General features: G+C 44.4%; 2 protein-coding genes across 2 annotated transcripts; one reads left to right on the top strand and one right to left on the bottom strand.

Annotated features, from left to right (window-relative positions):
- Positions 1-406: 406 nt before the first annotated feature.
- NDUFB8 (NADH:ubiquinone oxidoreductase subunit B8) lies at positions 407-3,296 on the bottom strand. Its single transcript, NM_001006502.2, has 5 exons — positions 3,180-3,296; positions 2,923-3,049; positions 2,572-2,671; positions 1,358-1,513; positions 407-638 (listed from the first exon to the last, which is right to left on the bottom strand). Exons 1-5 carry the CDS (start codon positions 3,277-3,279, stop codon positions 546-548), a joined length of 576 nt encoding a protein of 191 aa, NP_001006502.1. The 5' UTR covers positions 3,280-3,296; the 3' UTR covers positions 407-545.
- A 193-nt stretch (positions 3,297-3,489) lies between these two features.
- On the top strand, positions 3,490-13,368 carry HIF1AN (hypoxia inducible factor 1 alpha subunit inhibitor). The gene is made up of 8 exons (XM_426507.8): positions 3,490-3,679; positions 6,655-6,905; positions 8,089-8,237; positions 9,216-9,361; positions 9,748-9,854; positions 10,247-10,310; positions 10,545-10,655; positions 10,979-13,368. The coding sequence occupies exons 1-8, from the start codon at positions 3,515-3,517 to the stop codon at positions 11,021-11,023; spliced, it is 1,038 nt and encodes a 345-aa protein (XP_426507.2). The 5' UTR covers positions 3,490-3,514; the 3' UTR covers positions 11,024-13,368.
- The last annotated feature ends 891 nt before the right edge of the window (positions 13,369-14,259 follow it).

Raw genomic sequence — 14,259 nt, 5'->3', positions numbered from 1 at the left:
ACCTGAAGTCCAGGCCAGAGCTTCTGAGTTTGTTTGCTAGCTTTTTTTGGCAGGCTTCACTGAAGTCCATCTAGAGCAGGAAGAGATCAAAGCCAAATCCCACAGAGGAAGGACAGTTATTCACATGGAATGAGACCCCCAAAAACTGGCACTTAGTCTGGTTCCACCTGTCATTTCACATCAAGTGATATGTTCCAATTCGAGCCCAACCAGCGCCTCCAATAAGCCACTTCGTTACAGGCAATATCTCCTGAATAAACAGGTTTAGCAAATATAGCTTGTACAAAAATAGTTATAAGCCAGAAGTTTGCCCCACATCATCGCCTGTCTAGAAAAATGGCAAATACCATTTAATTCTATTGGCCATTACTTCACCTTTTCAAAACAACAGAAGACAACTAGCACAATAGGTATAATTGATATATTTCACTGCAGTTAGTGGTTCAATATTGAAGAACAAGCGTTAACTTATGCTGCAGTGAAAACTAAAGAAGATGCCAACCCCAGCAGAGGTGGTGAGGGAGAAAAAGCACTTCCAGCAGCTTTCAGATTTTGTAATGGGTCACAACCGGTGGCTCTTTATTGGGGTCCCCTCCTTTCTCCAGGTACAGGTCATTGAAGGGATACTGCTTCGGTCCCTACAAAGACAAAAATAGCAGCAAATACAGCACATTCAAAGAAGCAACTTCAGAGGTAAGGAGAAAACATCTCATTCAATTTCCCCCAGTCCCCTCTAACACCCCTCACCTTCCCCCCTTAAAAAAAGAAGGCATGTCAGCTGCTCCTTAAACTTCAATGTAACTGCTTCAGTAGAAATATTAGAGCAGGAAATTCAGACATTAGAGGTTGAGTTGTTTTTTTGTGGGTTTTTTTTTTGTGTTTTTTTTTTTTTAATAAAAACCCAAGCCCTTCAACAGGGAAGTATTTAATCAACCAACAGTTCACCTCGCAGTGTGAGGATAACATATTGCAAGAACTGTTTGTGTGTTCAGACTCATTTATCAGTAGTATTCAAAATGATGCAGATCATTTGAGAGACTGAAAAACACTAGTAGAGGACAAAAGCATTTCTCATGCACATGGGCACACAGGCAGGAAAAAGCTGAGACCAAAGGAGGGATCCTGTAAGAGACTTAAAAACTAGTTCCCTGAAAATGAGAACTGCTCATTATGAAACAACCTGTGAACTGAACTGAGCCAGTCAACAGAGTAACTCAGGTTGAATAAGTGTCTCTTGTTGCCAGCAGGGTTTCACATCCACACTCACCCAACTGCAGCAGAAAATACACTTTTGGCCATCAGCAGTGACAGCTGCTGAAGCTATTTTTCCTCCCTCTACCCAAGAGGTATCACTCACCACAGGCCTGTAAGATGGATAGATCTCTCCAAGAACAAACATGACCAGCATGGTACCCAAAAAAATCAGGAAGTGGTTGCGCATAGTATGCCACGGAACTGGAGTGGGGGATGTATCAACACGGTTCCGAATATACATGTCAAAGTCCCAGTGCATCTAAAGAATAACAACAACAAAAAAGATACAGATATACCAGCAGTACTCAGGCTGCTTTTACCTAGAACTACTGACAACGTTCTCAATCACAAAACTGCCAGAAGTTACCTTTAATGTCCACCACACAAGTGGAGATAAAACCACAGAGACAGTAATTGCTTATAGTAAAACAAGGCTCCAAGTTCCATACTATGTTCATACCTGGCAATCATGTTTAATTATAAGACAGGAGCAATGTTTATTTATACACATAATCACTCCACCTTAGATTTATTCCCCAGCACTGTTGAGAAGTCATGGTAGAAACTAGGACCCTTTTTTTTTTTTAATGAGAGATCAGTCACACACCTGAACAGAATTAGCAGCTGTATTCCAAACAAAGAAGCAACCACCTGCTATTTGGAAGCTGGTTCCTCAAAGCAGGTAAAGCACCTGCTGCTACTCCATAAGAGTAAGGGCAGTAGGAAGCCACCAAGTAGTAGCAAGAGCCAGTTCTTACAAGTAAAAATCTTACCCATCTTAAGGGCAGCATTACCTATACAAGCCTTCATGTGCTGACCAGCACAAAAATACAGAATCACCACAAGGTTTTCTATATGGTGACTCCTACAGACAATGAAATACAGACTTTAAACTGTACTCTGTGATAGACAGGCTAGCAAGCTCTTGCATGTTTATACTACGATATATTATATACATATGCTTATATAAACTCTACTTCCAGTAAAAAGAGCTCAAGTCACCTACCAAACTCAATAATAACAGCTAGATTCTAGTCCATCACAGAAAGGCCACATACTAACACAAAAGTAACTCCTGACCAGGAGCTTAAGATAAAGCATCTACATCAACTTGTGTTATTTGAACAGGTTTTTCTCCAATCACTTGGCCTGACGACCACAGCCTCTACTTCTGACTGTCCCTGTGCTGTGTGTAACACCCCTGTGCTTGTGGATGTGTTTGAACACAGAATTACAAAGCAAGCACAGTAAGGATGCCCACATCACCATTCAGTAACAGCAGCACTGATGCCTGAACACTGTTGCAGGCGTTCTCACCGGCTCTCCCCAGTTGCGCCTCATGTCTGGCTGGTCCCACTGGTACCAGGGGTCTCGCTCATGTATAGACTTATTAGGGAGCATGGGATAATCACCATACCTGTGAGAAACAGACAAAACCACACGCGTTCAAGAAGTCTGCATAAATTTTGGCACATCTGGCACACGATATACATCTCTGAAAACAGATCCACGTGCACATAGACCTTTTTAAACACATACTTACACCAACAGACCCACCACACTATACCCACACGATGCCTCCCAAGTCTAGATGCACGCAGCAGCGAGGACTGCAGCAGGCTGCAGCCCAGACCCGGGTCGCAGGGGGCACGGGGCCCCCAAACTCACCCGAAGCCGTCGTCAGGGTAAGGCTGGTAGTCCTCTACCCGCATGTTGTACTTCTTGGCGGCCGCCGCCCGCTCCTCCGCCGTCCGTGGGTAGGGCCCAGGCAGCTGATCCTTGGTCAGACCCGAAGCTGGAGGAGTGCGGTGGGGTGGGCACGGGCCCGGCCGGGAAGGGCGCAGTGCCCTCACAGCCCGTAGGCCTCAAGGACGCCGCCCATCCCGCTGCCCGCCGCGGTCCCCCCGTTCCCGGCTGCTCCTTACCCGCCCGCGCCCCCGGAGGCGCCGCCGCGGCGGCCCGCGCCGCCCACAGCCAGCCTGCCGCCTGCCGCCAGAGGACACCGCCGCGCCCGACCGCCGCCATCGCCCCGCCGCGCAGGCGCCGCTGACGGTGGCTGGCAGGGACAGAAGGGGCGAGCGGGAAAAGCGAGAGCCCTAGCAAGCCCTCCGTCGAGACCGCCAGTACACACGGGGGCACCGCTCGCCTCCGCTCCCTCCTCCCGTCTTCATGGTGCCCCTCCCCTCGTTTCCGGCGTTGCAGTGGGCGGGAAACTTCCGCTTCCGGCTTTCCAGTTCCGGGTTCCCCGGCCGAGGCGGTGATGGCGGCGGCCTCTTCCTCCTCATCCTCGGCGGCGGGGTGCCGGGACGGCCCGGTGGGGCCCGGCTGGAGCGACTCCCAGTTCCGCCACTACTCTTTCGAGACGCGGCCCATCCCGCGCCTCAGCCACAGCGATCCCCGCGCCGAGGAGCTCATCGAGAACGAGGTGAGGTGGGGAGCGGGCGGCCCCGATCTTCTGGCCGTGCGGAACGGGGCCCGCGGGGCAGCTTACGGGCTACGGGGCTCTCCTCGCGCCAGTGCCCTCAGTCCCGCCTCCTGACTCCGTGTCTCGCTCCAATTTATAGGAGGGAGAGGAGGTTCTTTGATATATGTATGCCCGGCGTAAGATAAAGAAACAACGGTTCAAATGTTGGTCCGATCAGTTTATTACAAATGTTAATAAAGCAGATGAAGAAAGGGGAGGACGGACACTATTATGGATTGGGGTAATGGGGAAGGGAAGGCAAGTGATAGGAAACAGAAGCAAGGAGTCTTTATAGGTACAAATTAGGGTGATGGGGAAGGGAAGAAGGGCAGTAGAAAAGATAGAAACTAGGAGCAAGGAGTCTGTATAGGAAGCAAAAGGGAGATAGTCACCACTGTGGGTCCAGCGTGGTTCACGGTTCAGTTGTTGATCTTCAGTAGAGGTGGGCTGTTGGGTGTTGTTCCGCTGATGAGGTCATGTTGGTGAGGTCACGTTGATGAGGACGGTGACCACCGCGATGACGACGATGACGACATTTGTGCCAATTTTCAATGGCAGTACAAATGTATTTATAAGTCCAAAGTGGTTGAGTCCGCTCTTTTTGGAGTGACAGCTTCTGGCTTTTGGATCTCCGCAGGAACTCCTTTTGTTCCCATCTCCCTGGCCTTGCCAACAGATAAGAGGAGGTATGGAGGCCCCAACTTGTATCTTGCCTCACGGGATACAATGGTATCATTCCCCAGTCTCCCACAGCAAACAGGTGTAATGTGGTCCCAGGACAGGTCTTCTGCCAGTAAACAGTCCAGTAAACAGTCCTGAGCACTCCTTTCAGAAGGCAAACAGCTCCAAAGAAATGCTTTCAAATGTAAATTGTCCAGACAGTGATGCTGATTGCCACAAAGCAACACCCACTTCTCATCTACTAAAGTCTTATCACAAGAAATACCTCAGGAAGCAAGCTTTGAGCCAGAAAACAAAGGATTCATACACCACCCTGTGGCTCAAAGGTTGGTTTAAAACTGAAGCATAAGTGACCCTCCATGGTGGAGAGAAAAATAAAAGAAAAAGAAAGAAAAAGAAGTAATCATAATGAAAAAGAGGGGTGGGGAGTAAGGTGGGAGTTAAATGTTACACAATTGCTACAAAGGATTTCTTGGGCTTGGTTTACGAAGGTTGCTCTTATCTGTTGGACTTGTCCATCATCAGTTGAAGTGGTTACAAAATACATAGAGGATACCCGTTGTCTAAGTTGAATAAAACATGGAATCGTACAAGGTACAAACATAAGAGTTGCAACAGCACACAATAGATAAAATAGGATACGTTTGACCCATGGGCCATCTGGGAGCCTGGAGAAGAGGTCGAAGTCCTGGCCTTTCCAGGTCTGGACAGGAACATGGGCTATTTTCCATATACTCTGGGCAATTTGTTTAACAACTTTACCACTATCATTCAATTTTTAGACAACAAACATTCAATTTGCCAAAGACACGACCCGGTGACTCTTCAGGAGTGGTGACACGAACGTTACATAACAAATAAAAGGCAGAAAGTGAAAAGAGACAACCATGCATTTGACAATAACCATACATTTAACAATAAACAGTAATAACAAATAAACAAGTAAAACAAATAGAGGTATTTGTGCCAGCTGCTTTCCCCACCCAGGAAGTCCCAGTGTAAGCCAGGATCCACATGGGAATGAATAAAAGGCAGAAAGTGAAAAGAGACAACCATACATTTGACAATAACCATACATTTAACAATAAACAGTGATAATAAATAAACAAGTAAAACAAATAGAGGTATTTTTGTCAGCTGCTTTTGCCACCCAGGAAGTCCCAGGATCCAGATGGGAATACTTCAGTGAAGGTTCTGGTGTTTATGAATAGCCATGCAATATTACACTTCAGTTAATTCATCAAAAGCATATCTAGTCCAATTTGGCAATATGCAGACTTGCCATGTAATGTTCTCAAAGATGATTTAGTGTCTTGAGAACTTTTCAAATGCTGATACAGATACTAGTTTGGCAACTTCAACTATTGTTATAGCCTGCAGAACTTTTCACAGGACAGTGTATGTAGGATACCCCACAGTATAAACCGTAAGAGGGTTAATCCCAGAAACATACACAAAACTTAGACACTTTCCAAAAGCCATGTTCTGGATGGAACTCCTGGTCCGGTGTGATACTGAAAAGCATTGGTGCAAAGGGTTTTATGATAGATTTGTTTTGTCACCACATCTAACAGATATTAGGTGGGTCCCTTGGTTCACTTCCCAATTTGTTAGGAATTTGGAAACGCCATGGAGGAGTTACGTGCAAATCATAATCAGTTTGATAAAAAGGGGTGAAAGAAGGGGTCAAAAGGAATGGTATCACTGTGGGTACCAGTAAGCGAAGATGACCTGTAAAAACTCTGAACCCAATTGTGAAGTTTAGCAGATCCAAGGACTGATATTAGTCATCACGCACATCACAACAACCCAAAACGTAACACTATTGTAACCAGAATATGTGATCAAGAGGTATGGGGACGCCGACTTTTGCTAATATTTACAAATCCCTTAGTAGTTAGAGCTGGAAACAATGAGGCAGAATTTACTGTTTCCTTGCTACGTGACAGAACGAAGCAAATCTGAAACAGTCCCCAGCTTCTGTTTGCCTAACCTCCCATGTTAGAGATTAGCTAAATAGATAGCAGAGTCTGTCCTGTTGCTACTAGGAGCTGGCTGTGGGAGCAGCCACCACTCACTTAAGACTTCCTATCATGTTATGCCTGTTTTTCTCTCCAGGCCAAGGCATGTCATTGCTCTAAGTGCCTTCTCCAATTATCATTTTTAAAAGAGAATTTATAGCGTTGCAGTAACAAAGATGGTAATTCTCAAGTTTAAAAGATGCTTGTATCGATGAACTTCCTGTTTCTCTTTAGGAGCCAGTGGTGCTGACGGATACAAATCTGGTTTATCCTGCCCTGAAATGGGACCTGGACTACCTCCAGGAAAACATTGGCAATGGGGACTTCTCAGTGTACAGTGCCAGCACACACAAATTTTTGTACTATGATGAAAAGAAGATGGCCAATTTTAAGAATTTCAAACCCAAGTCAAGCAGGGAAGAGATGAAGTTTGCTGAGTTTGTGGACAGACTTCAAGAAATACAACAAAAAGGGAGTGCTGAGAGGTAAGTGATACGTGGAAATTCCTCCATTTCTTCAGGTTTCCACAGGGTACATTTCAGTGAAAGCTGGTGATAAAAACCTTTCAAACTTCATTTTTATAGGCATTTCCTGCATAACTGCCATTTGACAGCAGCTATGTTAACTTACTAAAGAAATATGTGCTTTTAGTTCATGAAACTGTTCAAACTGTTTTCTTTCTCTATTCTGGGATTTAAGCAGAGAAGGCCTTATGCATCACTTGACCTTGGCAAACTATGGTATTGGTAGAGGAGCTTATTTAACGGTAGAAAGGTAGAGGCTATAGAACTCAACCTTTTTACAGAATACTGAGGTAAATTGTCTTAACTTTTTCTCAGAGAGATGAGGAAAAGTTGTCTGTGTGCTGTGTGTTTGTAGGTGATGTCAGCCTACACCACTTGCAGATCTCTAAGTTACTGAGCGAAGCTCCGTTTTATATAGAACGTACCCATTAGCCTCTAAAACCTCCAGGTTAATTTCATCTGTCACCAGCCACCTAAAAGGACTTATGAATGTGTAGTTATGTCTTAATTTGAGGCAGCTCTGTGTGGCCATGTCCACTGGTTGTCTGTGCCTTTCCCTTCTTTCTCAGCTTTAGGTGTATTTCTTCTAAGAGAGGAGGCAGTCCTTAAGCTCAGAAACGCGTTTTTATCGTAGACTACATTCAGTAATACCAAGATTGTTAATACAAATGTTTGATTCCTGTGACCGTCTATGTCTAAACATAAGCGTGGCTTTAAGGCAGCTTGATACTGAAAGACGTTGGATTTTTTGAGCCTTTACACACTTCTGTCTCATTGCAGATGACTTATAGTGCTAGCATTTATCTGAACATTATTTGTGAGCATTTTTGCGAGCCCGTCTGTTTAGGGCTTTTTCCTCCTGCACCCGTGAGGTGGTGTTTTTGATCTAAAATTCCAATTTTCCACTTGTGATTGTTCATATGGAGTTGTGTTCTGCTTTATCGTGTACCAGGGAAACATTTGGCAAACTGGGGACTTTCTGAAGCCGTTCTTTTTCACAGCCACTTATAGTGCTGTTAGAACAAAATCTCTAGGAGTTATATTTCTTTGTCTTTGAAGTCTTTCTTAAGAGCTGTGCAGATGCATTTCTGTGTTCATCACAAAGCTTAATATTTGCTTCCTGCCTGTCTTTGGGGAAATACAGACTATACCTGCAGCAAACTCTGAATGACACAGTTGGAAGGAAGATTGTGGTGGACTTCCTTGGCTTTAACTGGAACTGGATTAACAAGCAGCAGGGGAAACGTGGCTGGGGTCAACTGACTTCTAACTTGCTGCTCATTGGCATGGAAGGTAAGTAGCTTCCTGTGATTCGGAGAGAAGATTTGGTCAGCAATTCTGTGTTTGAGTTCCAGAAAGTCTTTCAAATGGATTTTCAGCTAGTTCCTAAGTGTTCTTCCCAAGCAAGCAATTTAAAGCTTTCAATTGGAATGGGATTGTTGTCACAACTTGGGTTATAAAAAGGAAAAATCCAAAAGGAATACCTTGCTTATTGTGAACGCCTGGAGGTAATCTTCTACTTGTGGAAAGGCTCTACTTAATACAGGGTGACTACTGTGATCATATTTTGAGACCTGCTTATTTGCATACGTCAGATACCATAGATTTAAAATGTCTGCAGTCTACGAGTTTGTAAGATGAGCAAAGTTAGCCTTCTGGACTTTGGTTAGGAGTGACCAGTGTCTACCCTAAAGGACAAGACAGGTGTGTGTAAAATGACTTAACTGTATTTCTGATTATATTTAAGATCTAGTAATAATAGTCAAGCTTCATAACTGTTAATCAGTGCCTGAGACAGTAGGAGGGAATTGTATTACTAAGCCCCAATGACAAGGAGGTTTGTTTGTTTGTTTTCTTGCAAAACTACTAGGACTTTTTTCAAAATCAGACTATTAGACTCTTTTTCTCTAGATTAATAATAAGTTGTAGAATTGACTTTAAAAAATTCTCAGCTAAACAGTGTATTTTATGAAAAAGCTTCCCATCAACATTTGCCATCTGCTGTTCGTGGAGACAAGCTGGAAGTCCTAATCCTGCAGAGCATAAATTGCTGAATATGGATTCAGAATGGAACTTGTTAAGTGGGGTAACAACTGTTCAGTAATGACCGACTGATAAAATGATCAGATTGTAACATTCTTGGAGTTATTTTCCTTTCTTAGTTTTCTTGATATGTGGAAGAGTATTTACTGTCTCCAGCAAGGAATAGAACTTGCTTCAGTCTCTCGTAGCTGCACAGAAGTGTCTTGATTATCTTTCCTCTCTGTGTAGGGAATGTGACACCAGCTCATTATGATGAGCAGCAGAACTTCTTCGCTCAGATTAAGGGTTACAAGAGGTGCATCCTTTTCCCTCCTGATCAGTTTGAATGCCTCTACCCTTATCCTGTGCACCACCCATGTGACAGACAGAGCCAGGTGAGAGTTGCAGATCTGTTCTCTGTTCTGTGGGAAAACAAGGGGATTGGTGAAGATGCTATGTGGGAAAAATCTATATTACAGCTAAAGCTGCATAGCACTTCTGAGCTTTGCAGCACCTGTTTTCAGATCTGTTAACTATTGAATACATTGAGTATAGATGGGAGGACAGGAGGTGTTTCTGTTTGTGTGTGTTCCTGACTTGCAAGCGCTAGGATTAGTAACTTCTCTCACTGATAGCACATCTGGTCTTCAGCAGCTGCTTCCTCTAAGCCAGAAAGGAAAGATAGGGAGGAATTTCGTGCTGTGGCCAAATAAGGACTGTCACAGCAGGTTTTTCTAAACACACCAGTTTTTCTAAGTTTCTTAACATTTTGTTGTGTTAGGTGGATTTTGACAATCCTGACTATGAGAAGTTCCCAAATTTCCGGAGCGTGGTTGGCTATGAGACGGTGGTGGGTCCAGGGGATGTGCTATACATACCTATGTACTGGTAAGAAAGATGGCGGGACTGCACAGTGACCAGCAAGTAGGGGTTAAGAAGTTCTCTTTAAACTCTTGGGCTGGCTCTTAGGAGAATTTTGCTTTGCCTCTTCCAGCAAATATGTTATTTTCTGTTATATCTTGGGCCAACCTGCTTCCTTGCTTTAAGATGGGAGTGATAATTCTTCCTGATGTTACCTTGTTGTGTGTATTCTCTACTAATGTGCAAGGAAAATAATCTGTAAAGGAAAGGAGTTCTCCAGAAGTTCTGAGTTCTTCATGCTGGAGGTGCAGGGGCAGTTTTGTCCAGTGCAGTCTGAATTCATTCGACCAAAGTATTTGCATATAAGTGTAGAAATAACTTCTCAAGGGTTGTTATATTTTTTTGATCTTTCCATGCAGGTGGCACCACATTGAGTCTCTCCTGAATGGTGGGATTACCATCACTGTGAACTTCTGGTACAAGGTGAGTACAAGCACCTTTCTACACACCTTGGATATCTCTGTCCCAGAAGGTTGTTTCAAATAAAGCTGTATTGGCACGTGCTGTCATCATGAGATCTTCTTTGCAACAAACTGTGCTTTAATACTGAAAACTACTTTGTGTGTTTCATGTGGTGTGAAGAGCTGAGTGGCTGGGAGAAGATTGAATAAATTGCCAATTCAGTAAGCGTGCAATGAGCTACTTTTGGTATTTCAGGGTGCCCCGACCCCAAAGAGAATTGAATATCCATTAAAGGCTCATCAGAAAGTGGCGATAATGAGAAACATTGAGAAGATGCTGGGAGAAGCCTTAGGAAGTCCACAAGAGGTACGAATGAGAACCAAATAGTCACTGCTGTTGAAATGGTTGTGGGCTAATGCAAAAAATCTAAAAAAAAAAATCTTAAAAATTACAAGAAATCTTAAATCCATGCAGGGAATTTTAAAAAATTTCAAACCAATACTATGCATGTAGTATTTTGGTGACATCTGAAGTTGAATATTGTCTGAGAACTCAGAATGCCCTAGTGCTAGCATCCTCTGCCCTGGGACACTTGGCTCTTAAGCTGTCTAGATGGGGAAGGAGCATGCTGTGCAGTTACCTCTTCTGTTTAACTGTCTTGGCTAACAGTGTGTTTTTGCTTTGAACAGGTGGGTCCCTTGTTGAATATGATGATTAAAGGACGGTATGACTAATGCCTGGCTGCCCAGGTGACTGATGTTGCAGCTGCTTTGTTCACAAGCAATGGAAGATACTGAGAGCTAGTATTGCACGCAGCACTTAACAGACTGATGGGTTTCCTGGCCCATCCCTATCCCTATGCCCCACTACAATAAAGGGGGCTACTGGAACTGCAAAACCATTAGTACCCCGATCATCTTCCACTGTCACCTAATCAAACCTCCCAAGAAAGAGCCTGCACTTACTGGAAGCTGGATTCATGCTCACTAACTTTTTTTCTTCCTCTGCTCTGTTTGCCACAAATTGAAGCACGGCTTCTGGCATTCAGATGTTGCTTCAGGATTTTCAGGCATTTGAAGAAGAGCTTGAAGGGGAACTGGGATTGATTGTGTTTCCTCAGCCTCATGGGGTTCGGGCCTCCTGGCTGGGTTTACATGTTGGTGCCTGCAGTGGATAGGGAATGGGAAGCGACGGGTTTCACAGTTCTTTGTTATTAGAGGACCTGTCCATGTTCAACTCTGGCACCTTTTTGTATAGCAGAGGTGAAAAAGTGAAATGATCTGTGTATGATGAGTGACTGGACAAATGATTCAGTTTCTTCAACTCAAGACATCTGTGCTTGAGACTTTTTACAGGGTAGAGAGATAAAAGTGAATCAAGTATGTGAGCACCAAATCCTGTGCTCTCCAAATATCTGTTGTAGGAGTCTAAATAAACCTTCATTCTCACAGCAGCTTTGGGGAGTGAAGACTTCTCTCCCGCTCTTAAGCTGCAGTATGTTAAGAGGGGATGAAGCATTATGAAGTGAGATAGGTAAATGTCAGGCCAATCTTCAAGTCTTGACTGACCAAGCCACGTCTTAAAAGATTCTGTGGGAGCGTTGAGAGAGATTGTAGAGACACAGTGTCAGACAGGTACAAAGCCTCCTTTATCCCCATCTGGGATGCCAGCTCCTCCGACTTTTTGCCCTTTTTACCAAACCTGCAAGAACTCAAGTGTGTGGGGCTGCACACATGTGTGCATGTTTGTGTGATGCTGTATGGTTCCTGTCCATCAGTTTAATCCATGCCAGTGTGGTGTTCCCTTCCTTGCACAGTCATTTGAAAGAGGTCGGAGCTTTCTGTTTAATTGCGATTAGGTTTATCTTAATCCTTCTTGCATTCTGGAACTTGGCATTGCTGGAAGTGACAAGACCAGGGCAGAGGAACAAGAGGAGCTTCTGGTTGAGTTCTCAGCGGTCACCCTAAAAAATGATTTGGCTTTCCTCCATCTCTGCTGCAAAAAAAACAAAACAAAGAACACCGTAGGCACATATGGAGGCTGGCTTTTTGTTCCCCAGGGTGCACTGCAGGGCTGTTCCTGATTTGGAGTTGGTGCCAAGGACTTGTATATCTAATGCAGTTGTAAAGGGTCCTAAGAATATAGATGGGAGAAGCTATTGTATTTCATTAAAGAAAATAGTGAGGGATTGTTTTTTTCTGTTGAGACTTCCCATTTCCCCTTTCTTCAGGTCTTATTCCGACACAGGATTCTGATAAGTGTTGAGAAGATGCTGCTCGATAAGCGCTCTGGCATTGGCCTCAGGCCTCATCTTTTGCAGGGATAGTTCATGCACCACGTGCTGTGAGCTCTTCTTGCACAGAGGTGATAGGCTTCTTGAACTGGAGGTTCTAGGGGCTAGTTTTATGGCTGCTTGCAGTTCTGAGCAAATGAAGTGTAATTGGCAGCTACAGAGCCCTTGTTTAGAAAACGTACATGTCACTGAATAGTCTGACTGCCGTGTTACTTGTTGCAGACTCTACCAAACGAAGGTCACTCACCTGGATGCTTCTCAATGCTCAGCCTTTGGGCAGGTGGGGAAGAAGGCTAGGCTGCAGACTGGCCCAAAAGAAGGCCTTCCCAGGAATCCTGGGTACACTTGCAGTCTCCGCCCTTGCTTGAAAGATGCTCAAATGAAATCCCATCTCTGTGCTATTTCTTTATCACACAGTAGTCTCCAGTACTACTTGTTAGACACCATCAATTCTCGGAGCTCAGGGTGGGAGTTCATGTCCCATGTGGAGAGAGAATGGTACTTAGGGAACTTTAGGATCCTTTTTATTTGCCAAAGGTCTAACTTTTTAAGCGTCTGAACAGTTTTTGCTGCACTTGACTTTGTGAAAGCTCATTTACAATGCACTGATGGACTGACTCTCCCCTTCCGTTTTCACCTTGTGCTTTCAATGCCCCTTGCCATGGTATTGGGAAGCTGTGTGTGTTCTCTGCTAGGGGTGTGTGTGTGTGTGCAGGGGGTGGGGTGTGACAAACACACGGTACCTTCTGAAGTGTAGTTCTTAAATACAACCAATGTTGAACAGAACTGTGTGGCTTCTTTTTTTATGAGTATTTATGTAAACTGCATAAAGGGATGTGCATAGAGAGTTACTTTTCAGTCTAATAACGTCACTTCTTTTCTTAGCTGGTAAAGTCTGCTAGTCTCAGAAACTTCACAACAGCAATACCCACTGCATTTCCATGATTTTCCCCAAGCTCATCCCCATAAGCCTGAAAGGAAAGCTGGGTATAAGATGGCATCCTTGAAAATTATTGTAAGGAAACTGTTAAGACACAGCCTGAACTGATTGAGCACCTGGTGAAGGGGGTGGCTGGCCCAGGAAGCACAGGTACAAGCAGTTCACCTGGGCTCACCCCTCCCTGGGTTCATTTAAGGGCTAGCCTCTGGAAGGAGAGCATCTCCTGGATGAAGGCTACTTCCTGAGGAGGAGTGTTCTGTAGCCAGAGACCCTATCACCCATGGGGGAGTTATCTTTTTCTTATGTATGATTATTGATGTTGTTAGCAATGCTTTGCTTGGTATCACAAAGAATTTATCAGAAGCAATTTCACAGCTTCCAAGGACCAACACTTGTCAACAGCAAATACTGTTAGGGAAGCAACAGATTTCCTTTCCTGATGACTTGAGTGGCACTGCTGTGCTCTGGTCACTGACGGGGCCAAAGAAGCAAACTATACTATCAGTCTCATGAATTCTGTATCAATTGCTTCTCCTTTGTGTGCCTTGTTCTCTCTTCGGTCCTTTATGTGGTTCATACTTGGGTCAAGGTAATCTTAGTGAGAGGCTTTCTTTTTGCCGAGGCACACAGCTGTGGGTGGTGGAGTACTCTCAGTAAGCTGAAGGTGTGGACTCCTTTCTGGTGGTAACACCACTACAGCAATCTTAGCATCTAACCATCAGTGAAAAAGCCTTGGC

This window comes from Gallus gallus, chromosome 6 (genome assembly GCF_016699485.2).
Source record: "Gallus gallus isolate bGalGal1 chromosome 6, bGalGal1.mat.broiler.GRCg7b, whole genome shotgun sequence".
Classification (NCBI taxonomy): Eukaryota; Metazoa; Chordata; class Aves; order Galliformes; family Phasianidae; genus Gallus; species Gallus gallus.
The sequence above is the reverse complement of the archived record's forward strand: the minus strand, read 5'-3'. Positions and strand labels throughout refer to the sequence as shown.

Bases quoted from the DNA above. Each gene is read 5' to 3' on its own strand.
- HIF1AN (XM_426507.8), top strand. From the start codon at position 3,515: ATGGCGGCGGCCTCTTCCTCCTCATCCTCGGCGGCGGGGTGCCGGGAC. The intron at 3,680-6,654 runs GTGAGGTGGGGA...GTTTCTCTTTAG, and splicing joins AGGAGCTCATCGAGAACGAG to GAGCCAGTGGTGCTGACGGA. The intron at 8,238-9,215 runs GTAAGTAGCTTC...CTCTCTGTGTAG, and splicing joins GCTGCTCATTGGCATGGAAG to GGAATGTGACACCAGCTCAT.
- NDUFB8 (NM_001006502.2), bottom strand. From the start codon at position 3,279: ATGGCGGCGGTCGGGCGCGGCGGTGTCCTCTGGCGGCAGGCGGCAGGC. The intron at 2,672-2,922 runs GTGAGTTTGGGG...TGTTTCTCACAG, and splicing joins TACCCTGACGACGGCTTCGG to GTATGGTGATTATCCCATGC. The intron at 639-1,357 runs GTGAGTGATACC...TTGTCTTTGTAG, and splicing joins ATCCATCTTACAGGCCTGTG to GGACCGAAGCAGTATCCCTT.